Here is a 26,691-nt window from a genome sequence, read left to right on the forward strand (position 1 = left end):
CAACCAACAGAATGGCAGAAGCTTTTTGCAAACAGTGCCTCCGATAAGGGGCTAATATCCAAAATATACAAGGAACTCATGAAACTCAACAACAAAAAAACAAACAACCCAATTGAAAAATGGGCAGAGGACCTGAAGAGACATTTCTCCCAGGAGGACATACAAATGGCAAATAGACATATGAAAAAATGCTCAACATCACTAATCATCAGAGAAATGCAAATAAAAAACACAATGAGATATCACCTCACCCCAGTCAGAATGGCTATCATCAACAAGACAAATAGTAACAAATGTTGGAAAGGCTGTGGAGAAAAAGGAACCCTCGTGCACTGTTGGTTGGAATGCAGACTGGTGCAGCTGTTATGGAAGGCAGTGTGGAGGTTCCTCAAAAAATTAGGAATAGAATTACCATATGATCCAGCAATCCCTCTCCTGGGTATCTACCAAAAAAAATCTGAAAACATTTATACATAATGACACGTGTACTCCAGTATTCATTTCAGCTTCGTTTACAGTGGCCAAGACATAGAAACAATCAAAATGTCCTTCGATAGATGAATGGATAAAGAAGTTGTGGTATATATACAACATGGAATACTATTCGGCGTTAAGAGAAGATGATATAGGAACATTTGTGACAACATGGATGGATCTTGAGAGTATAATGCTAAGCGAAATAAATCAGATGGAAAAAGCAGAGAACCATATGATTTCACTGATATGTGGTATGTAAACCAAAAACAACAAAAGTACAAGACAAACAAATGAGAAACAAAAACTCATAGACACAGACAATAGTTTAGTGGTTACCAGAGGTTAAGAGCGTTGGGGTGTGGGAGATGAGGGTAAGGGGGATCAAATATATGGTGATGGAAAAACTGACTCTGGGTGGTGAACACACAATGGGATTTATAGATGATGTATTACAGAATTGTACACCTGAAATCTATATAATTTCACTAACAATTGTCACCCCAATAAATTAAAAAAAAAAACAGAATGAATAGTAATAGAATATAGAGTTAGTAGAGAATAATTTTAAAACAGCTATTATAACTCTATTCTTTAATTTCAAGAATGTCGAGGAAATCACAAGCACAGTAAGGTAAGAAATGGAAGATTCATTAAAAGTTTCAAATTGAAGAGTTCAAGAAGTTGGAAGAGTTAAACACCGTGCTTGCTCCTCTCATGACCACATCAAAATTATAAATAAACTACAGAACAATCATCTTTGAGAATTGCCTGAAGTCTAGCTAGACTAAGTCCTAAAATTAAGGACATACAGAAGAAACCAACTCGAGACTGGTAAGAGGGACAGAGACATGGACCAGTCTGATCCCATACCTGCGTGTGACTGTTAAAATTTGGGAAGGATATCTTGCCTATAGTGGTCTTTTCCAGAGGCACAAGGGATTCGAGCCTCAAACCAGCCTCCCCAACCAAGGGTTCCAGTGCCAGAGAAACTTCTGCCTGTGAAAGTTTCTGTGAAAACCAGCGGGGAGTGTGGTTGTGTGAGACAGAGTGGCTAGAGTCCCAGCAGTTCCTCTTAAAGGGCCCACACATGGACATACTCACTGAAGGACTCACTCACTCTTAACTCCAGTGTTGGGGCAGCAGCTCGAAAGGTGCGAAGGACATGCAAAGAGGAACTGAGTTGTCTGGCTGTGGGATGAGGGCTGGAGGTGCAGCTTCCTCCCAGAGAGAAGTGCTGTCAGAATCCTTTGATTCTCTGTTGAGCCCTATCCACCACCACCCCGACCTTGTGCAGACTCAGATGGTCACCATATTTGAGTCTCCATCAACCTAGCTAACACTGTTTGTCCACCCCACCCTGGTGATTCCCTGAGACCTTGCCCCACCCAACTTTCAGGCACATTCTAGCCGCTTCCAATTGCTTTTTCATATCAGCGTCCTGTCTTGGTTCATGCTATAAACTTCCTAAAAGTCTCTCAAAGGTTCATAAAACCCAAACAAGCAGCATCTGGCTTCCATACATCTTGCTGAGCATCCCCAAGCCCACCACTAGCAACAACTGGCCTTGGTTCATGGCTTGGACTCTTGAGGCACTTCCAAGCCCAGTGTATGTGGCGTCCTACTTAAGATTGTTTGTGGCTCATGCCAGGTGGCCCATGGCAGGGTACAAGCTGTGGCTGAACTTAGCCTGCAGCAGGGCCCCTACCAGGAAGCCCTGGGGCTGGCAGGCTGGTGAACAGCTTCAGACTAAGTGGAACATTACCTGGCTGCCTCCAAAGACAACACACCTAAAGGGAAAACTGGCAGGAACCGGAGCCCTGCTAAATTGAATCATGCTCTGTATAGTCAGCCCCTGCATATAGCTCTTCTGCTGCCTTGGTTCACAGCTTAAACACTACGAGGCATGTCTAAGTGCAAGTGGCAGCCATCTGCAGATTTCTTTGTGGTTCATTCCAGGAAGCCCCAGGGGTTGGCATGCCCAATGACTGGCTTCAGACCAAGCCAGAGCACCACCAACCCACCTCCACAGAGAACACACCCAATGGGCAGACTAGGCACACACCAGAGCCTTGCTAAATCAAATCCTGCTCCATATGGTCAGCCCCTGTACAACAGTTCCTCCACTTAATCATTGTCAGTCCTCACAACAAACAAGCCTGAGGTTCAATTCCTCCCAATGATGTGCAAACAGCAATCCAGGGTTAGGAGGGCACACAGAACCCACACAAGGGACACAACTGCAGCCCCCAGCTCAGGTGATCAGGCAGACTGTGCCACTGGACCCCACAGCACACCTTCTATATAAGTCCACTCTATCGAAACCAGGAGACATAGCAGCCCTATGTAATACATAGAAACAAACACAGGGAGTCAGCCAAAATGAGGAGACAAAGAAACATATCCCAAATGAAAGAACAGAACAAAGCTCCAGAAAAAGAACTAAAGAAAATGAAAATAAGCAATCTACCAGAGGCAGAGTTCAATACACTGGTTATAAGGATGCTCAATGATCTCAGGGAGAACATCAACAAAGATATAAGAAACATAAACATGGAGATAGAAAACAGAAAAGATTCAGTCTGGAATAAAGAATACAATAACTGAAATGAAGAATACATTAAAGGGAATGAAGAGTACATTAGATGAAGCAGAATATCAAATGGGTGATTTAGAAGATAAGGTAGCAGAAAATAGAACAGCAATCAGAACAGCAAAAAGAAAAAAGAATCCAAAAAAGTGAGGAGAGTTTAAGGGGCCTCTGGGACAATATCCAGTGTAACAACAATTGAATCACAGAGGTACCAGAAGAAGAAGAGAGAGAGCAAGAAATTGAAAACCTATTTGAAGAAATAATGATGAAAACTTCCCTAACCTGGTGAAAGAAATAGATATATAAGCCCAGGGAGTGCAGAGAGTCCAAACAAGATGAACCCAAACAGGCCCACACTAAGACACATCAAAATTAAAATGCCAAAGGTTAAATACAAAGAATCCTAAAAGCATTGGAGAGCAGCTAGTTACCCACAAGAGAGCTCCCATAAGACTATCAGATGATTTCTCAACAGAAATTTTGCAGGCCAAAAGGGATTGGCAGAAAATACTCAATGTGATGAAAAGCAGTGACCTACAACCAAGATTACTCTACCCAGCAAGGCTATTATTTAGAATCAAAGGAGAGATAAAGAGCTTCTCAGAGAAGAAGAAACTAAAGGAGTTCATCACCACCAAACCAGTATTATAAGGAATGTTTGAGGGATTTCCTTTTTTTTTAATTCAAATTTATTGGGGTGACGATAGTAAAATTAACCCCAAAAAAAGAGGAAAAAGGGACTTCTTTATGATGGGGAAAAAAAGAGCAAAATATGAATAAGAAAATGGCAATAACTACCTGTCTATCTACAATTACTTTAAATGTAAATGGATTACATGCTCCAATCAAGAGGTAGGGTGGCTGAATGGATAAGAAAATAATACCCTTATATATGCTGCCCACAAGAGGCTTACTTCAAATCGAAAGACATACAGAGACTGAAAGTAAAGAGGTGGAAAAAAATATTTTATAAAAATGGAAATTAAAACAATCTGGAGAAGCAGTACTTATAAATCACAAAATTTAGTTTAAAACAAAATCTATAACAAGAGACAAAGAAGAACCCAGTAATTCCACTTCTGGGTATTTTTCTGAAGAAAACCGAAATGCTACTTTGAGGGGCCATGTGCATTCATATGTTCATTGCAGCATTGTTTACAATGGCCAAGACATGGAGGTAGTCTGGGTGTTCATCAACGGATGAGTGGATAAAGAGGTGGTGATACATATATACTTGGAGTATTGCTTGGCCATGGAAAGGAATGAGACCTTGCCATCTGTGGTGGCATGGATGGACCTGGAGGGTGTTTTGCTGAGTGGAGTATCAGACAGAGAAAGACAGATGCAATGTGATTTCACTTCTATGTGGAATCTAAAGAACAAAATAAACAAAAAAGTTATAGATACAGAGAACATTTTGGTAGCTGTCAGGTGAGAGGGGCATTGAGGAGGTGGGTGAAAAAAGTGAGGGTATTAAGAAGTACAAATTGGTAGTTATAAAATAGTCATATGAATGCAAAGTAAAGCATAGGGAATATAGTCAATGATATGGTAATAACTATGTATAGTGCTAGGTGGGTACTAGACTAGTAAGGGGGGGTCACTTCTTAAATTATATAAATGTCTAACCACTATGCTGTACACCTGAAATTAATATAAAACAGTATTGAAATTAAACTGTAATTGAAAAATTAAAAACGGGAGAAGGTGAAGGTAAATAATACATCTAAATTTCCAGGTATAAAGCAAGTAAATAATGGGGGTGTAATGTACAGCATAGGAAATATTGTAAGAGAACAAACATTAGAATGACAGGAGTCATCTCGTTGAAAACAATGCAGTCTAGAAGACAATGGAGCATCTTTAAAGTACTGAAAGAAAAAAAAAGTAACCTAGAATTCTATATCAAAATATCAATGCAAAATAGAGGCTTTCCTACTCATATAATGGAAGAAAAACACATTGCCAGTAGATATACAGTACCAAAAATGTTCAAGGAAGTCCTTCAGGAAGAAGGATAATCATACCAAACTGAAATTTGGGCTTACACAATGAAATTAAGAGTACTGAGAATACTAAATATGTAGAGACATATGAATGGTCCTTTAATTTTAAAAAATCGCTTTCACAGATAGCTGTTTAATTTTTAAAATAACAATTTATTGAGCATTTTATAACATACAAGTTCGGACAGTTACATTCGTGATCTCATCTTAGAAAAAGTGCCACATACCTCACTCCTGATTGTCACTATGGTCACCTTCGAAGTACTCCCCTTGGGAAGCTATACACCAACTGCCAGCGCCTAGTCCACCCTTCAAAACAATTTTGGAACTCTTTTTCTGGAATGGCCATCAGAGCTGTCGTCGTATTACCCTTGATGTCCTGAATGTCATCAAAATATCTTCCTTTCAATATTTCCTTTATCTTCAGGTAAAGAAAGAAGTCATTGGGGGCCAGATCAGGTGAGTATGGAGGGTGTTCTAATACAGTTATTTGTTTACTGGCTAAAAACTCCCTCACAGTCAGTGCCGTGTGAGCTAGTGCATTGTCATGATGCAAGAGGCATGAATTGTTGGTGAAAAGTTTAGGTTGTCTAACTTTTCCACAGCGTTTTCAGCACTTCCAAATAGTAAACTTGGTTAACTGTTTGTCCAGTTGGTACAAATTCATAATGAATAATCCCTCTGATATCATAAAAGGGTTAGCAACATCGTTGCAACAAGTTCGTGAATTTAATTGTCAGATCTCATATGTAAAAGCAAAGTGTATGATGACAATCGCACAAAGGCCAGTAGAAGAGAAATACCGTGTTTCCCCAAAAATAAGACCGGGTCTTAATTTTTGCTCCAAAAGACGCATTAGGGCTTATGTTCAGGGGATGTCATCCTGAAAAATCATGCTAGGGCTTATTTTCTGGTTAGGTCTTATTTTTGGGGAAACATGGTAAAAGTATACTATTTGTAAGATTCTTCTATTACATGTAGTGTAGTATATATAATATCATGGTAAATTTTCTTGATAGTAACTTAAAGATGCATACCAGGGTCAGTAAAACAACCATTAAATAAAATGACAGATGAGTGATTAGCTAACCAGGAAGACAAAATAAAATTATAAAAAATATTTAATATCAAAACAGGCAAAAACAGAAAAAGGGAACAAAGAACATATGAGACAAGTAGAAAACAAATAACAAGGTTGTAGATTTAAACACAACTATATTAATAATGATATTAATTGCAAAATGGTCTAAGCATACCAATTAAAAAGCACATATTGTCACATTAGACTTTAACTCGTCTATATAATATCTACAAGTAACTCACTTTAAATATAAAGAAATAGATAAATTAGACATATACAAATGAAAAATATATCATGAAACACTAATCAAAAGGAAGCTGACCATATTAATATGAGATAAAGATTTAAGACAAAAAATATTATTAGGGATAAAGAAGGTCATTCATATTGATAAGGTGATCAAGCATTAAGAAAATATAAAAAGCCTAAATATGTATGTACCTAATAACAGAGCTCCAAAACATATGAAGCAAAAAGTAGTAGAAAAAAATGAGAAACAGACAAATATATAATTATATTCAGAGATATTAACACCTTCTCTCAGTAACTGCTAGAACAAGTAACAAGAAAATCAATAGCTGTTTAAGTCTTGACCAATACTCTCAACCAATTCGACCTCTTGACTAGTACACTCCACCCAAAAAGAGTAGGATGCACATTATTCCCATATACATATGGAAAAATTGATTAACGTGGACCATATTTTGGGCCATAAAACAAACTATCAAAAGTTTAAAAATTTAAGTCACGTGAGGGAAATTTATTGATCATAAAAGGGGTTAAAGTAAAAATCAATAAAAGAAAGTTATGTGGGAAGTCCCCAAATAATTAGAACCTTAACAACACACTTGTAAGTAACCAATGGGGCAAAGGAGAACCCGCAAGGGAAATTAGAAAGCACTTTGAAATCAGTGCAAATGAATTTACAGCACATCAAAATATGTGAAATGCAATGAAATCAGTGCTTAGAGGTTAATTTAGAGCATTAAACATTTATAGTACAAAAATAGAAAGCTTGAAAATCTATTACTTCAGTTTCACCAAAATGAACTATAACTAGAAGAGCAAAGTAAAACCAAAACAAGCAGAAAAAGGAAATAAAAAGAGCAGAAATAAATTAAATAAAAACAGAAAAAAACAGTGAGATGCAATGAAACGAAAAGCTGGATCTTTGACAAAAGACTGTACAGCAAAAAAAAGGTGACACAAATTACCAATATTAAGAATGAGGGAGAGAGTATCACTATAGAATGTACAGACATTAAACAATACGTTTATGGACTATTGACAACTTTACTCCTATAAACTAAACAACTTAAAGTGAAGGGACATATTCCTTGAAAGACAGAAATTACTAAAGCTTGTTTGAGAAGAAATACAATAACTGAACACTTTGTATTTATTAATGAAATTTAATTTGTAATTAAAAACCTTTCTTTAAAGAAATCTCCAAGCTCAAATTGCTGCTCTAGTGAATTCTACAAAGCATTTAAGAAAGAAATAATATCAAATACATGCAAACTTTTTCAGGAAATAGAAGTGGAGGCAAATCTTTGCAACTTTTTGAGCACTTACTATATCCCAGACATTGTAGAAGATAGAAAATTTTTAAAAAATGAAAATTTGCTGACTGTTCCCCACAAGCTCATGGTATCGAGAGATGAAATTAAGGAAATTCTTCTCCCTCTGCTATACCCTTATTCCTGCCTAATTGGGCAGAGCATATCAAATTATTTAGCATTCTACAGGCAATTGAGTATAAAATCTTTCCTCTGTAAAAATCATCAGTGGTGAACTTGGCCTGATGGCTTCCCTTTGTCTATTACTGGAACACAAAAATTGATACAACGACTAGAATGACCTAGAGGTGGAATACATAAATTGATTCAATTCAAAAGCCCCCAAACTATACAATAATTCTGTCTTTCTCTCAACCCCAGCTCCACTTCTTCTGTGTTGTTAAGAATAATTTAATATTTCATTGAATGCTTTTGTTTACCTTACTTACTATTAAAAAAGAAGTGGCACTGTTCAGTTTATTAAACAATTAGTGCCATAAATTTTATTTCACTATCACCTTATACCCACACACTCAGAGGGGCTAATTTTCATCAAACTTCCTATTTTACTACTTATCAGTTTATAGTGTATGAAATGAAATAGTTATTTTAATATATGACAGACCTTCACTACAGTAAAGGAAACAGTAGTAATTCCTCACTTATATAGAATTTCTCCAGCAAACTCAAGAAAATAAGTGTCACAATATCTACAAGGTAAGGCCCAAACAGTAGAGTCATGGGTGAGCCCCTCAGGGTTTTCCTAAAAATATCTTGTCTTACATCAGATTAGAAGGAACAAATTAATAAAAAACAACAAACCCCAGCAAATCAGAAGAATGGGAGGGAATCTCTAAAGGCAAGCCCACTGACATCATGGAAAGTGACAGCTGACAACACAGAGAATAAGAGACAAACTGTAATAAGCATACACAGGAATCTAATGTATTTTAACGTGAAGAGACAAACATCCATACACAATTATTAGAACACCATAGATCATGTTTATAATGAGAGTCCATTATAAATTGTCTCATAAAAGATAGCTTAATTACTTTTCATACTCTGTTTAAAAAGTCAGGAGAGAGCATTTCAGACATTTTTCCATCTAAAATAGTTAAGACTTATGAAAAATAAAGTTTCATTGCTTGAATAAGTATACATTACCCAAAACATCTTAGAAATGGGAGTATAGAGGTAACTGGAGAACCTTCAGATATGTTTTCACCAAATTATGCAGAATAACTAAATCATATACAATTACACATGGAACATGCATTGGCAAGTTCAACAAAATGAAAATGCCAAGAGAAAATACCTGAAAATATTATTACTAATATCTTCATTTACCTCAAAAATTTCTAAGCTATAATTTATTCAAAAGCATAATTATTCATATTTTTATTTATAAAAGTTCATGAGAAAGGCAAAAAGGGTTCCAGCTTTTGTTTTGCTTTTTTAAAATTCTCAAACAATAATAACAGCCCCAAAATATTGGTCTTTAGTCAATATTAAATAAATATAGGTTTAATCTGACATGGAGTAAAGTTCCTTAGAGATTAGTATGATCTAAATTTTTAAAATTACAATGCTAGACTCTCAGTTCTGTACAAGATGGAGTAAGCTCAATACAGTGTATTTCTCCTACCGATTACAGCTAACATCTCAAGACAAAAATTTAAAAGTAGCTACCTGAGAACTCTGAAAAGTAACAAAAGCAGGCAGAATTTGGAGGTGACCATACATGGGTGAGTTTCTGTATTTTTTCTTCTTTTTCTCTTGAGGCTTTGACCCAAGAATGGATCTCAGTCATGGAACTGTGAAATCTAGAAAATGAAAATTTTGGAGCTGAGAAATTCAATATCTGAAATTTTAACAAGTCATCATACAGACTCAATAGCAGAATTGTGATGACAGTGGAATGAGTCAGTGAACTTTAAGGTAAACCAATCTAAGAACACAGAGGAAAAAAAAAGATGAAAACACAAAAATAGAGCCTCAGAACCTGTGGGATGATACCAAATGGTCAAGTATTTGTGTAATTGAAGTCCCAAAAAGACAGGAAAAAGATTGATGTAAAAAATATATATTTGAGGAAATAATGGCTGAAAATATTCCAAATTTAATGAAAGATTAAAATGTGCAGATTCAAGAAGATCAAGGAGCTTGAAACAAATTCATGGAAGTCATACCTAGACTCATAATCAAACTGCAGAAAACCAAAGAAAAAAAAAATGTGTTGAAAACAGCTAGAGAAAAACAATATTCATAGGGGAACAAGGATTTTTAAATGACCACAAATTTCTTATGAGAAATAATCTTTAAAGTGCTAAAACAAAAGAATTATTAACTCAGAATTCTATAGCCAGTGAAAATATATGTCAGCAATGATTATGAAATAAAGACATTCCCAGATAAAAGAAAACTAAGAGAATTTTTCACCAGCAGAATTGCTCTAAAAATATAAAATAAAGTTCTTCAAGCAGAATGGAAATGATACCAGAAGAAAATTTGGAACTTTAGGAATGAAGAAAGAGCAAAAACAAAAATGTAGATATCTTGGTAATTATGAAATACTATTTTTCATCTTATGTTCCTTAAATATATATGACTGTTGAGAGTAAAAATGATTAACATTGTCTGGTGAGATTGTCAATGTATATAGATATTCTACATATGCCAACTATAACACAAAGGGGAGAGGATAAAGGGACCTATATGGTTGTAATTGAAGTAAAATAACAACTATATGGAAAGAAAAAAATTGGAGATATATAGCAATCCCTAAAGTAACCACTTCAAAACATGCAAACAAATGTAGTCCAAAGCCAATGAATTAAAACATTCCAAAAATATTCAGATAATCCAAAAGAAATTGGAGAAAGGAGAACAGAAGAACAAAAAGTCAGAAGGACAAACAGAAAACAACTAATAAAGTGAATGGTATGCCTAAATCCAACCATGCTACATTGTAATTACATTAAAAGTAAGTGGTCTATATTCCCTAGCTGTACTTTACATCCCTGTGACTATTTTGTAACCACCAATTTGTACTTCTTAATCCCTTCAGCTTGTCAGGTGGGTACTAGATTTATGAGGGGGATCACTTTGTAAATTATATAAATGTCTAACCACTATGCTGTACACCTGAAACTAATAAAATATTGAATGTCAACTGTAATTGAAAAATAACAATTTTAAAAAGGTTAGTGGTCTAAACACAGTAATTGAAAGACATGCCAATCTAGTAACCAGATTAAAAAAAAAAAAAAAGAAATGAAGTCTGGGAGAGATATTTATTTTTTAACGGGGCAATTTGTTAATGACTCAAAGTAATGGGTTTCCAGTGGCAGACTTTCAGACATCATCGACAGGCTGTCAGGAAGATGCTTTGTGGACAGTGGGCTTCCCACTGCTCTTCAAATGACATCTAAATAGGCAGGGGTCCCCATTTTCATTGCTTTGAATTGTACAGCACTGTCATTCGCACTTGGTTTTATTTAGGCTTCCATTTCACTTTTCTATGCTTTTAGTTTTCTTTGACTATATTCTGCCCTTGCACGTGTTTTCTCTGTCTGGTTCATTCCCTAAATTTCTATATCCTCCCCCATCACACACACACACACACACACACACACACACACACACACACACACACCACACACACACACACACACACCCACCCTCCTGGTCCTTTGAGAATCAGTGCATGCAGCCTCACCTCTGGAAGCCTTCTCTGATGTCCCCAAGCTGAATAATTGCTTCTCCTCCTAAGTGATGTAGTAGAAAGTGCACACAGTGTCTATCATGAAGTAGATCCCAAGAAAATGTTAGTCCCCTTCTCCCTTTCCTCCATGTATATCTCTAAAGTAGTATTGATCACAGTGTATTATGTTTCTTATTTAGTTGTCTGGCTTAATCACACAATTCTGAACTTGTGTGTTTGTTCATTCAACAGATATTTATTGCATGTCTACGGTGTGTGTAAATCATTGTTCATGCTAGGTGCTGAGAAATAAGGTACTTATGCTTATTTCAGAAAAAGCAAAGAACTATATAATTTCACTGATATGGATTTTTTAAACCCAACTATATTCTGTATATAAAAATCCACTTTATATATAAAGATATGTTAAAAGTAAAATGACAGAAAGTTTATATTATGTCAGAGTATTGAAAACAAAGCTAAAGTATACATATTAGTATCAGACAAATTAGAATGTAGAAAAAAGAATAGTAAGTGGAATAATGAGGGTATTACATAATAAATAAAGGGTCAGTTCACCAAAAAATGTAACAGTCCTATTTGTGTATATGCCTAAAACAGATCTTCAAAATACATAAAGCAAAACTGATACAATTAAAAATAGAAATAAACAAGTCCAAAATTATACTTGGGGACTTCCCCTTTCTTCTTTCAGTAATTGATAGAACAAGTAATCAGAAAATCAGTGAGGCTATAGAAGATATGAACATTATCAACCAACATGACCTCATGGACATTTTTAGAACTGTTCACCCAACAACAGCAGAACACACATTCCTTTGAAATATGCAGGGAACATCCTTTAGAAGAAACCATATTCTGCAGGGACGTAAAACAAACTTTAAACATTTTAAAACAATTGAAATTATATGAAATATATTCTCTAATCATAGCCAAACTAACAAAGATATCTGGAAAGTCCTTAAAATTTTTAATTAAACAATAAACAAAGGAAAATAGAAAATATTTTGAACAGAATGAAAATTAAAATGCACCCTATGTTATCATAGTTTTGATTTGCATTTCCCTGATAGTTAATGGTGTTGAGCATCTTTCCATATACCTGTTGACCACTAGTATGTCTTCTTCAGAGAAATGTCAGTTCAAGCCCTTTGACAATTTTTTAATTGGGCAATTCATTGTTTGTTTGTTTGTTTTGTTTGTTTGCAATTGAGTTGTAAGAATTACTATATATCTTGGAAATTAACTCCTTATCAGATATATGGTTCCAAATATTTTCTCCCATCCCATAGGTTACTTTTTAATTTTGTTAATGGTTTCCTTTGCTGTGCAAGAAGATTTTTAGTTTGATATAGTTCCACTTGTCTCTTTTTTTTTTAACTTTTTTTTCTTAATTTTATTGGAGAATATTGGGGAACAGTGTGTTTCTCCAGGGCCCATCAGCTCCAAGTCGTTGTCCTTCAATCTAGTTGCAGAGGGTGCAGCTCAGTTCCAAGTCCAGTCGCCGTTTTCAATCTTCAGTTGCAGGGGGTGCAGCCCACCATCCCATGTGGGAATTGAACTGGCAACCTTGTTGTTGAGAGCTCACGCTCTAACCAACTGAGCCATTCAGCCGTCCCTCCCGAAGCTCAGCGGTAGCTCGTTGTCTTCAATCTAGTTGTGGAGGGTGCAGCTCACTGGCCCATGTGAGAATCGAACCGTAAACCCTGTTGTTCAGAGCGTGCGCTCTAATCAACTGAGCCATCCAGCCACCCTCCACTTGTCTATTTTTGCTTTTGTTGCATATACTTTTGGAGACATGTCCAAGAAGTCATTGACAAGACCAATGTCCGAAAGCTCTTTCCCTATGCTTTCTTCTAGAAGTTTTAGTTTCAGATCTTATGTTTATGTCTTTAATCTATTTTGAGTTGATTTTTTTTGTGTATGGTGTTCATACCTGTTGGAACAGCTATTATTAAAAAGCCAAAAAATAAGTATTGTCAAGGTTGTGGAGAAATTGGAACCCCTGTACATTGTTGGTAGGAATGTGAAATGTCCATCAGCTTTGGAAAACAGTATGGAGATCCCTCAAAAAATTAAAAATAGAACTACTATATGGTACAGCATTACTACCATTTGGGGGTATATAGCGAAAAGTATTGAAATTTGGTTCTTAAAGAGATATTTGCACTCCCATGTTTATTGCAGCACTATTCACAATAGCCACAAAATGGAGACAAACCAAATGTCCATCGACAGATGAATTAAAAAAATGTAGTATATACATACAATGAAATATTATTCAACCTTTAAAAAGAAGGAAATTCTGCTATTTGCAACCAGATGGATGAATCTGGAGAACATTATTCTAAGTGAAGTAGGCAAGTCATAAGACAAATACTGCATGATTCGACTTATATGAGGGACATAAAATAGTCGAACTCACACTGACAGGAAATGCAATAATTGTTGCCAGGGGATGGAGAGTGAGGGAAACGGATTTGTTTTTCAAGGGGTATACAGTTTCAGTTGTGCTAGATGAATAAGTTCTAGAAACCTGCTGTACAACGTGGTACCTACAGTTAACAATACATTATTGTTCACTTCAAAATTTGTTAATAGGGTAGATGTCATGTTAAATATTCTTACCACAAAACAAACAAACAAACAATGGGACACAGGAAACTTTCAGAAGTGTTGATTAATTTGATTATGGTAATAGTATCATTGGTTTTTGCGTAAGACCAAACTCATCAAATTATAGACATTCAAGATGTGCAGCTCCTTGTATATCAATTATACCTCCACAAGGCTGTTTTAAAAAATGCAGCCTATCAAAATTTGTAGAATGTAGGCAAAGCCATTTGAAATACATTTATAGCCTTAATTGCTTATATTTAGAAAATAAGAAAGGTCAAAGATCAACAAAGTTTCCATCTTAAGAAACTAGAAAAAGAATGGAAAATTTAATTCAAATAAAGCACAATGAAGGGAATAGTAAAGATAAAAACAGAAATCAATCAAAAGATTACAGAAAAACAATTAACCAAAGTCAATAAAACCAAAAACCAGTTATTTCAGAAGATCAATAAAAGTGATAAGCCCCTTGCCAAACCAACCAAGAAAAATAAAAGGGAAGAAACAAATTGCCAGCATCAATAAGGAAAAGGTACAACACAACAGACCCTAAAGACATTAAAAGAATAATAAGTAAATAGTATGAGACTTTACACTTTAAATTCAGCTACTTAGATAAAATGGACCAATTCTTTAAAAAACACAAACCACCAAAACTCACTCAAGAAGAAATAGATAATCTGAATAATATTGAAATGTAATTTGTAGTTTAAAACTTTCCAACAAAGAAAAATCCCATGCTCAGATGGCTTCATTGGTGATTTCTGAGAAAGATTTAATGAAAAAAATAACAATTCTATGTAATCTCTTCCAGAATATATAAGCAGAAAATGAATCATAAATCTAAATATAAAATGTAAAACTACTTAAAGAAAACAAAGGAAAAACTTCTATGACCATGTGCTGGACAAATTTTTCTTAGATATGGCATTAAAAGCACAATCCATAAAACACAGTGATAAATTGGACTTTATCAAAATTAAAAACATCTTTGTGAAATACACTGTTAATAAAATAAAAAGCCACAAACAAGGAGAAAATATATGCAAATCATATTTCTGATAAAGCACTTGTATCCAGAATATGTAACGAGCTCTGAAAGCTCAATAATTCATAAACAAACAATGCAATTTTAAAAATTGCAAAATATTTGAACATTTCTACAAATAAGATATATAGATGGCAAATAAGCATATTAAAAGATGCTCAACATCACTAGTTACTAGGGAAGTACAAATTAAATTCACAATAATAATGTGTAATTACACACATATTAGAATGGCAAGTTTTTTTAAAAAGAAATCTGGTAAATGCTCGTAAAGAAATGAAAGAACTAAAACTTTCATAGAATATTAGTGAAAAGTAAATTTGTACTTTTTTTTTTTAATTTATTGGGGTGACAATTGTTAGTAAAATTACATAGATTTCAGGTGTGCAATTCTGTATCACATCATCCATAAATCACACTGTGTGTTCACCACCCAGAGTCAGCTCCCCTTCCATCACCATACATTTGATCCCCCTCACCCTCATCCCCCACCCCCCAACCCCTTTACCTTCTGGTAACCACCAAATTACGTTCCCCAGATTAATTTTCAAGCCCGTGGCCATCCTATGGTCACCGATTGCCCTCCAATCCCCTCACCCTCCCCCCCACCCCCCACCCCTCCCGCCCATCTAGCAACCCTCAGTTTTTCCTCATTGTCTCCCAAACTGTTTCTGATTAGTTCATTCACTTATTCTTTTCTTTAGAATCCGCAAATAAGTGAGATCATATGGTACTTATCTTTCTCTGTCTGACTTATTTCACTTAACATAATGTTCTCTAGATCCATCCATGTTGTTGCAAATGGTAAGATTTCTTTCTTCTTTATGGCTGCATAATACTCCATTGTATAAATGTACCACAGTTTCTTAATCCAGTCATCTACCGATGGGCATTTTGGTTGTTTCCATGTCTTAGCTATTGTGTATAGTGCTGCAATAAACATAGGAGTGCATAAAGATTTTTGAATTGAAGTTTTGGATTTCTCCGGATAGATACCTAGGAGTGGAATTACTGGATCATAGGGGGAAAAGCTATTTGCCAATGATATATCTGATAAGGGATTAATATCACAAATCTATGGAAAACTCACTCAACTCAACTCCAAAAAAACAAACGATCCAATTAAAAAATGGGCAGAGGACTTGAAGAGACATTTTTCTAAAAAGGACATACAGATGGCAAACAGACATATGAAGAAATGCTCAACCTCACTAACCATCAGAGAAATGCAAATAAAAACCACAATGAGATACCACCTCACCCCAGTCAAAATGGCTATCATCAATAAATCAACAAACAACAAGTGCTGGCGCGGATGTGGAGAAAAGGGAACGCTTGTGCACTGTTGGTGGGATTGCAGATTGGTGCAGCCGCTATGGAAAACAGTATGGAGGTATCTCAAAAATCTGTAAATTTGTACTTTTGAAAACAAGCTACTTTTGAAAACAGTTGAGCAGTTTCTTACAAAGTTAAACATACATTTACCATATGAACCAGTAATTCCACTCCTAGGCATTTAGTCAAGAGGCTTAACTCTTTGTAAACAAACACAAAATCAATGGCTTACACAAACTTCAAAATTTTTTTTTTTAGTTTATTGGGGTGACAGTTGTTAGGGAAATTACATAGATTTCAGGTGTACAATTCTGTATTACATCGTCTATAAATCCCATTGTGTGTTCACCACCCAGAGTCAGCTGTCCTTCCATCACCATATATTTGATCCCCTTTACCCTCATCTCCCACCCCCCACCCCCTTACCCTCTGGGAATCACTAAACTATTGTCTATGTCTATGAGTTTTTGTTTCTCATTTGTTTGTCTTGTTCTTTTGTTGTTTTTGGTTTATATACCATATATCAGTGAAATCATATGGTTCTCTGCTTTTTCTGTCTCACTGATTTCACTTAACATTGTATTCTCAAGATCCATCCATGTTGTCACAAATGGTCCTATTTCATCTTTTCTTACCGCCGAATAGTATTCCATTGTGTATATATACCACAACTTCTTTATCCATTCATCTATCAAAGGACATTTTGGTTGTTTCCATGTCTTGGCCACCGTAAATAAAGCTACAATGAACATTAGAGCACACGTGTCTTTATGTATAAATGTTTTCAGATTTTTTGGGTAGATACCCAGGAGAGGGATTGATGGGTCATACGGTAATTCTATTTTTAATTTTTTGAGGAAACTCCACACTGCCTTCCATAGTGGCTGCACCAGTCTGCATTCCCACCAACAGTGTATGAGGAGAACCCAACATTTAAAATGAAGGTTTTTACAATTCTTTTCTTGATTTTTGAGCAAATGATAAAAAAAAACTTTGGCTGTGCAGTCATTCAATATCTTGCCACTTAATAGACCAAGATAACTAGGGTGGGTGGAGATAATGACAAATTATCTTGCTTTATCTAGTTGTGGTAAAGAATGAACTTCCTATAAGTTGAAAGAAAAATAGTAGATCTCTTGAGCAAAGTGGTCTTCCTGCTGTTGCTACTGAATTTATGGGAGAAACTATAAAGGTCACAGCATTGTCTACCGTTAGAGTTGTTGACTCCAGAAATCTGTTTAGTACTCTTCAGCTGTATTTGGCTGTTGGTATCAGTGGGGAAGGACCTGCTATGCTTTTTAAGGTTCATATCATACTTGTGTAAGTGTAACAGTTGTAGCTAGCCATTAGGAAAACATTCCTATATTATTAGAGCAGGTATCATCACACTTGGGGATGGTCATGTCTTGCACTCTAGGCTTTTTGTGGTAGTTACAGCCCTGCAGAGAAGGATCAGGGACACTACTGATTATGCATTAGTGAATTGAAGTTAACCCCCTCCTCAGAACTCATTCCAAAGTATCTTCTAAATCCACACCAGATGACCTTCATCTTCTGGCTCTTCTCCTGACTGTAGCTCAACTGTTATGCAAACGGAACCCCAAATTGCTCTGAAATCTAGCAGCCATTATAGTAAATATTGCTTTGATGACTATTGTCCTCTGGCCTGAACATCCTTGAAAATTCAGTCAGTTTGCAGATAAGAAGTTTATATTTCTACACTGGTCTACTTGAATGAGATCCCGCTCAGAAAGTTAGTGGAGTTATTTGTTTCTGAATGTTCCAGGGAGAAACTATACTCTCATCTTTCTGGTGCCCTCTACCACATCTGGTTTTCTTTAATTGTATCTCTTAACATTAGATTGAAAGATGTTTGTGTGTGTAAGGAAGAAAGTCAGATGCACAAATTGCAATGGATGACTATATGACTATCTTTAATTTCTTTATGAGACTGTTTTATTGTTTAAAATAGTCAGAGAAAAGGAAATTATATTTTATTTCCACATTTATTTTTATTGTACTTAGTTGTTTCCATACTCATACTAGAATGATTTCTATTTGGTTTGGTTTATAATGTTTTTTGTTGTTGTTGTTGTTGCTGTTTTCCTAATTATGAAGATACTTGCCTTGGGAAGGGTTTTCTTTCTGTCAACTTTTAACAATAACAATTTCAGTCTGACAGCTTTTAACAAGAACCTGAAGTTGCTTAATCTAATTATAAGAGTTCTTTTGTATAAATTGCACTGCTAGAATTTATCTTTTTTGTTTGTTTGTTAAGAGTTTGACCTGCCTTTTATTTATGAGATTCACAGAGTTGTTTTCCCTTAATAGTAAACATCTTGCCTATTGACCGAAAGGATAAAGTATATTTTTAAAATTTCTCTTGTCTAATTATGATGGTGTCAATTTAACTAAAAGGTACATAGTTTTTACATGGTTTATTTTTAGTAAAATGATGTTGAATTTTGATTTATATACTATAATTATTAAAAAATATTTTGGTTAGTATTGCCTAAAGCAATTTTCACAATCACTAAACCTTCTTGTTTATTTTTAAACTTTAGAAAGAGATTTTGTTTTAATATATAAAAAGAACCCCTTATTCCAAAAAGAGGAAAAATAAAAGCACCTTTTTGTTCTAGAGCACAGCTTCTCGCTGTAAGATATATGCCAGATGCCTTGCTTGACAAAGAACAGTGAGTGCCCCTGTTGATAATTGACCACGTATGGCTACCACCATCTCTGGCTTTACTAGTCATTAATATTTATTTCAGTTACAACACTTTTTTCCCCATACTCTGACACTACCCAGATAAGGGCTTTCCATTTTTTGTTCTTAAAGTTAGTACTTTCTCTGAGCAAATTCAATATGTTTGCATTATGTATAATTTTTAGCAAGAACCTGTCTCTCTTTAGCACAGACATTATTGTCCATTATAGGGGATTAATTAACTTAAAAAAATCTTGCATCTTCGAAACGCTGAAATTATTTTTTAAATGAAAGTGTGCAAATTCTACACATACCCAATTTTAATTCCAATTTTCAGAGTATCTTCTTTTATTTTTAGATGAATCTACGTTCTGTATTTACTGTAGAACAACAAAGGATTTTACAGCGTTATTATGAAAATGGAATGACAAATCAAAGTAAAAATTGCTTTCAGCTCATATTACAGTGTGCACAGGAGACTAAACTGGACTTCAGTGTAGTCAGGGTAAGTATGAGGTCTTACACTCCTGAATTCACAGATGTTTGTTTTTTTTTTATTATTACAAGTGATAATTGCTTAAATGAGAAAAACTCTCAGGGTATGAAGTCACTAACTATAAACAGCTTCATTTCCCTGCTATAAAAATACTAAATTTTTAATAAATAGAGTTAATTATTTAGTATGTATTTGTTTCTATGAACACTTTGAAAACACTAAAACTTTTGCATTGTAAACATATCTTTAAAAATCCTAGTCCTTTGAACTAATGAGTACCTTTAAGATTACTTTTTGATCTTATGCTTTCTCTAAATCCAGAATTAATAAAGATATCAACTTACAAAATGATATCAGTAAAACAGGCATATACTGAGGGACTATTGTGTATCTAGTATATTTTCTTGTTGTATTTGAATTTTTTCATCAGGCATTTATTGCTTTATTTTTGTCCTTTTAGGAAAATCTAGCCTTTCTTATGAATACCTCTTCTGCTTTCTAAGTAAAATGCATGTGTTTTAATAGGTTAGCAAGTAAGGGACAAGAAATCACAAGGGAGGAAATTTTCCTTTATCACAACCATAATAATTCAGCTGTGATAAATCAGAGATGCTACAGATTTGTGAAAGACAATGAGAAGGTGATAGAGAGAAGGAAAGAGATAAATCTAACAGAACTAGTCACAGATTTTATTAAGTGCATAGGTCCTTTCATGTTTGTCTGAACATGCTACAGATCCTCCTAAGGTCATGAAACCTTAGGGATTCAAAGATTAGCAACTTTCTCATCCTTGTCCTTCATTCGCCTAATTTGGGAAAGAGAAAGGATGTCTGTTTTTATGTTTATTTTTTCTGTTGGAGGAACTTTCAAAGACCCTAAAGATAAAAATCTCTTGATAAGCAGAATTCTTTGGAAAATTTATTTCTTGAAGACTAAATGATATATTAACCTTCAAATACAGAATTATGCCACCAATTTGGGGGGGGGGGGAGCATTATCCAGGATATCTGTTTCTTATTGGCTGAGAAATTTTTTATTCAGATTTGTGTAAAAACTAGAAATGCTTCCTATTGATAGCTCTAAATTCCCTGTTTGAAATGCCTTTAGCAAACTTCAGAGAAAACTGTTTAGTTGCCTTAGAAAAAGTAATATCAATGTGTAATATTTCAAGTTGATAAAATTTCATTTTATAAGTGGAAACTTGTTCCTCCCCCCCATTCCGCGGTAAATTCTTTCTTTTTTATTTTACCTTTAGTTTAAAGTGGATTGCTTTCTCAGACAGCTGCTTTGTGGACTGTGAACTTTCATATTTCAAATTTGTTATTACAATCTTCCCCTAATAACTTACTTGATTATACTTGAATATTGAGACTGTTAAAATACAAAGGTTTATAGTTATGCTCCAAGTGGTGTGAAATCTAAAACAAACAATGAGAATGAAAGAAATAAATTCCTAGAATGTAAGATTGCTTGTAAGCATATATTATAAGTAAATTATAAGAAATTGTGTAAAACAGATTCATTCTATTACAGAAGAGTATAAATTGTAAAGAAATTCAGTCTTCCTAATTTAAATTCCAACACAGTTTTGGTAGCTTTTCCAGACAGAGGAGAAGACAGTTGTTTATTGACTCATCATTCCACAACCTTCCCTGCCCTCGATATTTTTCTTGGTCTATATGTTCTACTTGAAAAAGACCTTTCTTTATTATTTTTAATATAGTATTTGTTGTGTTTTTTCCTCAAAAGAACTTAAATCCCACTTTACTAAAATCTTGATCCCAATGTAAATAGAACTTAAAGGGTTAAAACATCCATGCAAAAATATATATAGTGGGGTAACGGAACAGGAAAATGAAGAAGGAGGTATAGAAAAGGGAAAAGAGGTCTGGAGAAATGAATAAGAGAGAACCGAAGAAAATTTTATGGATGCTAAGGATTGAGGACCCAAATGTCTCCCCCCTTTTTTTCTACATAGTATTACTTTGTTAGTCCAAACCCCAAGTTATATCAGTTTTGTTTGACCCATTTTTTTCTCTCTCACCAATGAGGTGTTTGGAAAGGGACTCTATATCCTATAAGCACTGGTAAATTTTGGATCCTGTAACTGACTTTTAGGAAAATTTAATTCAGTTGTTTGGAACCCTCAGGCAATGAATTTTCTTTATTTTCAAGATTTTAAGTGGAAAATATTTCTTAAGTATACACTTTCATACTTTACTTCAATAGAGAATAATGAAAATGATTAAACCCTTACTTTGTGATTCAGAGTTTCATTATAGAAATAAGTTATTGTACTGTGCTCATGTAATTATGCTCACAACATAGTAAGGTTTTGGGGGTAAATTTCTCCTTTACTAAAGAACACCAGACTGTTTATTGATTTCTCACATTGATTCTCTTATGTTTTTTTAATCCTTTTTAGTGAGCAATATTTAGTAAACATTCTTAGTTTTGATGCTAACAAGATATGTCCAAAAGCAGTCTCTATCACCAATGCTCCTCCTATTTTGTTACTTCTAATTTGTTATAGATTAAGATACCAGATTTGGTAAAACTATGTATAAAACAATAGAAAGTGTGTTTTAAGGTAAGGGAATGTCCTTTTAGTAAAGTACCTGGAGCATGTGACATCTATGTTGGCTGCCTTCTTGACGAGTGAGGTTAGATAGCTGAGTTTCATACGGAGTCTGACAACTAAGTTCACAAACTTATCCTTGAAAAAGTGCTACATACCTCATCGCTGAATATCACTATGGTCACCTTCGAAGTATTCCCCTTGGGAAGCTATGCACCGACGCCAGTGCCCAGTCCACCCTGCAAAGCAATTTTGGAACTCTTTTCCTGGAATGGCCATCAGGGTTGTCATTGTATTACCCTTGATGTCCTGAATGTCATCAAAATGTCTTCCTTTCAATATTTCCTTTATCTTCGGGTAAAGAAAGAAGTCATTGGGGGCTAGATCAGGTGAGTAGGAAGGGTGTTCCAATACACTTATTTGTTTACTGGCTAAAAACTCCTTCAAAGACAGTGCCATCTGAGCTGGTATATTGTTGTGATGTAAGAGCCATGAATTGTTGGTGAAAAGTTCAGGTCATTTTCGTCTAACTTTTTCACGCAGCCTTTTCGGCACTTCCAAATAGTAAACTTGGTTAACTGTTTGTCCAGTTGGTACAAATTCATAATGAATAATCCCTCTCATATCAAAAAAGGTTAGCAACATTGTTTTGACTCTTCATTTCGACTGACGGAATATTTTTGTTAGTGGAGAAATGGCTGACTTCCATTGTGCACTTTGACGCTTTGTTTCAGGGTCGTATTGGTACACCCGTGTTTCATCACCAATGATAACATGGCCCAAAACATCCTCTTGCCTCTCCAAAAGGTCTTGGCAAACTTTGACTCTATTTTGCTTTTGTTCATCAGTGACCTTCTTCGGGACCATTTTTCCACACACCTTTCTCATGCCAAGATTTTCAGTTAAGATTTTCCTAACTGTTCCTCTCGTGATGTTCACTTGGTCTGCCATGCTTCTCACAGTCAGCTGATGATTTTGATCCACGATTTGATGAATTTTTGCAATGTTTTCATCAGTTCCTCTTGTTACTGGTTGCCCTGACCTCTCTTCATCAGTGATGTGTTCTCTCCCCTCAGAAAAAGGTTTAATCCATTTATACACTGCTGTTTTCTTCAGCATTAACTGCTGAAGACTGCTGCATTAACTGCAAAACTGCTATTTTCTTTATGGCATTATCCCCATAAACTTGGACTAAAATATCCCTGATTTCATTTCCACTCTTGCCAAATTTAACAAGAAATTCAACAAGAAAAAACAATGTTTTTTCATTGCTCTAACTCAAGCTCAAACATTCTCGTGATGGCACACAAAAACACACAAAAACAATAATGAATGCCACTCAGAAACACCCACCGCACATCAACATGAACACAGTTGTGAGACACTGATATACCAAGGTTATGAAACCTTACCAAAATGTTTGTACAGTGCTGCCAGTGTAAGCACACAGTGGCAAATTCTCAAACTTAATTGTCAGACCTCATATACACACAATATTCTACTGTATTTTACTTTTTCATAGGTACATAATATAAATACATAGTAAGCTATATAAGTAAATATTTACACTATAAGAATAAACCAGAGATGTCATCAAAATGGCGGCGTGAGGTGAGTCTCTGTAAAATTCCCCTGGAATTTACAACTAATCGAACAACAATAACTCCACAAAGGACTCCCTGCACAGCAGACTGGCAAGACAAAGAGGCCCACTACTGAATTCACCAAAAGGTGGGCGAATCTTGCTGGCAGGGGAGGAGGGAAAGGAGAAGTGCGGAGACGGAGCTGCGCGGGCGCAGGACGCAGACCTAGCTCAGTGCTCCGAGCTCGCTGCATCCCGGAACTACCGCAGGTGCAGGAGAGGGAAGAAGTCGGACTGCTAGGACTCCGCTTATGGCCCACAGGGCTCAGGGGGCATCATATAACACGGCTGAACCCAACGCTCACGGCAGAGACATCGGACAAAAGACTGAGGGAAGAAGGCTGAAAACGGTGGTTTGAGCCCTCACTGCCAAGCAGAGAACAGAAGCCTTAGGCACTGAGACTAGCCGCCCCCTCCCTACCCTCCCAGATCTCACCCCGCACCCACCTGCCTGGTGCTACAAGTGGAACAGTGGCAGTGTCAGATCAAAAGAACAGAATATGCTGTTCTGATAACTGTGGACTGCAGACACAGATTTGCAGCCCAACTAGTTCTGGCAAAGGGGAGGGAGCTGTGGAAGCAGGACCGGCTGTGGTGGTAGTCACCGCCATTACTCTTGGCCACCTCTCATAACACAACCCGCCTGTGGCACAACCTATCTGGGCGGATCCCTGCAGGAGTAAACAGAACTGCTGAAACATGGGCTCTGAATCTGGTGCAGGAAGAGCTTTGGAACTTCAAAAGCTCTCTGCATACCCACACGGACACTGCGCCCTGCGACCCAGACGAACTATTAACAGAGGAGAAGCCCATCTCCCATGGAATACCCCCATTGTGTGAGAAGCTGCAATAGTGCAGAGAAAAATAGCACTACCGTGTGAGAGAGAAAAAAAAAGGCTGCAGTCAGAGAGAAAATAAAACATTCTACCAACAAATACTGGAAAACAAAAGAAAGACCTCTTCCTATCAACCTGTTGCAGAATCCACTCCCGTAGATGTCTAGGGAGAGAAATAATAAATCAGTAATTGCCATGAATAACCAAGGCAATAAGACAGCTCAGAAAGAAAGTGAAAAGTCTCCAGTAAAGGAACTTAAAGATATGGAAATCTTTAAGATATGGAAATCTTTAAGTGACTTAAATGACAGAGAATTCAAGATTGCACTTCTGAAAAAACTCAACGAGATGCAAGAAAACACAGAAAGGCAGTTCAATGAACTCAGAAACGCAATCAAACAACAACATTAGCATTTTACGAAAGAGATTGAAATTTTAAAAGAGAACCAAATAGAATTTCTGGAGATTAAGAACTCAATAGAAGAAATTAAGAATGAAATAACCAGCTTAGGTGGTAGAGTTGACCAGATGAAGGAAATAATCAGTGACATCAAAGATAGAAACCTGGAAATGACACGATGGAAGAAGAAAGAGACTTGAGACTTAAAAGAAATGAAAGAACTCAACAAGAACTTTCTGACTCCATCAGAAAGAGCAATATAAGAATAATGGGCATACCAGGAGAAGAAAGAGAGAAGGGAACAGAGAATATATTCAAACCAATTGTTGATGAGAACTTCACAAACTTGTGGACAGAACTGGATCCTCAAATCCAAGAAGCAAATAGAACAACTAATGACCTCAATCCCAGCAGGCCTTCTCCAAGGCAAATTGTATTGAAGCTGTCTAAAATCAACGACAAAGAAAGAATCCTCAAGGCAGCCAGGGAAAAGAAGACGGTAACCTACAAAGGAAAGCCCATTAGATTATTATCAGATTTTTCAGCAGAAATTCTACAAGCCAGGAGGGAGTGGAAACAAATATTCAAAGTACTGAAAGAGAGAAATTATGAGCCAAGAATAACATATTCAGCAAAGATATCCTTTAGATATGAAGGAGGAATAAAGACCATTCCAGACTTACAGAATCTGAGGGAATTTTCTAATACACGACTTGCACTACAAGAAATACTAAAGGAGGCTATTGGACCACCGTCAACAGGGACAATTTGTGGCAACCAAAACATAAAAAGGGGGAGAGTAAAGGGCTGAACCGGAATATGGGAATGGAGAAAATAAGCATGCTGAAGAGAATGGAATACTCTAAATATCAAACTATCTTTTACATAAACTTAAGGATAACCACTCAAAAAAAAATCCAGAACTGAAATATATGCTGTAATAAAAGAAGAAACAGAGGGAAACATCATAGAATACCACGACAGAGAATTAATAGACAACAACAAAAAGGCAAAGAAACAATGGAGACACAGCCTTACCAGAAAACTAAAGATAGAATGACAGGAAATCCTCACATATCAATAATCACCCTAAATGTAAATAGACTGAACTCACCAATAAAAAGGCACATAGTAGCAGATTGGATCAAAAAACTAAACCCAACCATATGCTGTCTCCAAGAGACACATCTCAGCTACAAGGACAAGCATAGATTCAAAGTGAAGGGGGGAAATTGACACTCCAAGCAAATGGTACCCAGAGAAAATCAGGTGTAGCCATAATGATATCAGATGAAACAGACTTCAGGGTGAAAAAGATAACAAGAGACAAAGATGGACATTTCGTAATGGTAAAGGGAACTATACAACAAGAAGACATAACAGTCATCAATATTTATGCCCCCAATCAGGGAGCACCGAAATATACCAAACAACTACTAACAGAACTAAAGGGAGAAATTGACCAAAACAGAATTACATTGGGGGACCTAAATACATCATTGACAGGTATGGAAAGGTCATCCAAACAGAAAATAAATAACGAAATAGCAGCCCTAAATGACACATTAGATGAAATGGACATAATTGACA

The 26,691-nt window shown here is 35.8% G+C and overlaps 1 protein-coding gene across 1 annotated transcript in view; it reads left to right on the forward strand.

The window, feature by feature from the left end:
* Window positions 1-26,691, forward strand: part of HDX (highly divergent homeobox) — a 208,495-nt gene that overhangs the window by 36,377 nt on the left and 145,427 nt on the right. Inside the window, exon 2 of the mRNA XM_033121807.1 lies at window positions 19,508-19,654. Within this exon, the coding sequence (XP_032977698.1) occupies window positions 19,508-19,654 (147 nt within the window). The remainder of the gene's footprint in view (window positions 1-19,507; window positions 19,655-26,691) is intronic.

Source organism: Rhinolophus ferrumequinum, chromosome X, assembly GCF_004115265.2.
Source record: "Rhinolophus ferrumequinum isolate MPI-CBG mRhiFer1 chromosome X, mRhiFer1_v1.p, whole genome shotgun sequence".
NCBI classification, from domain to species: Eukaryota; Metazoa; Chordata; class Mammalia; order Chiroptera; family Rhinolophidae; genus Rhinolophus; species Rhinolophus ferrumequinum.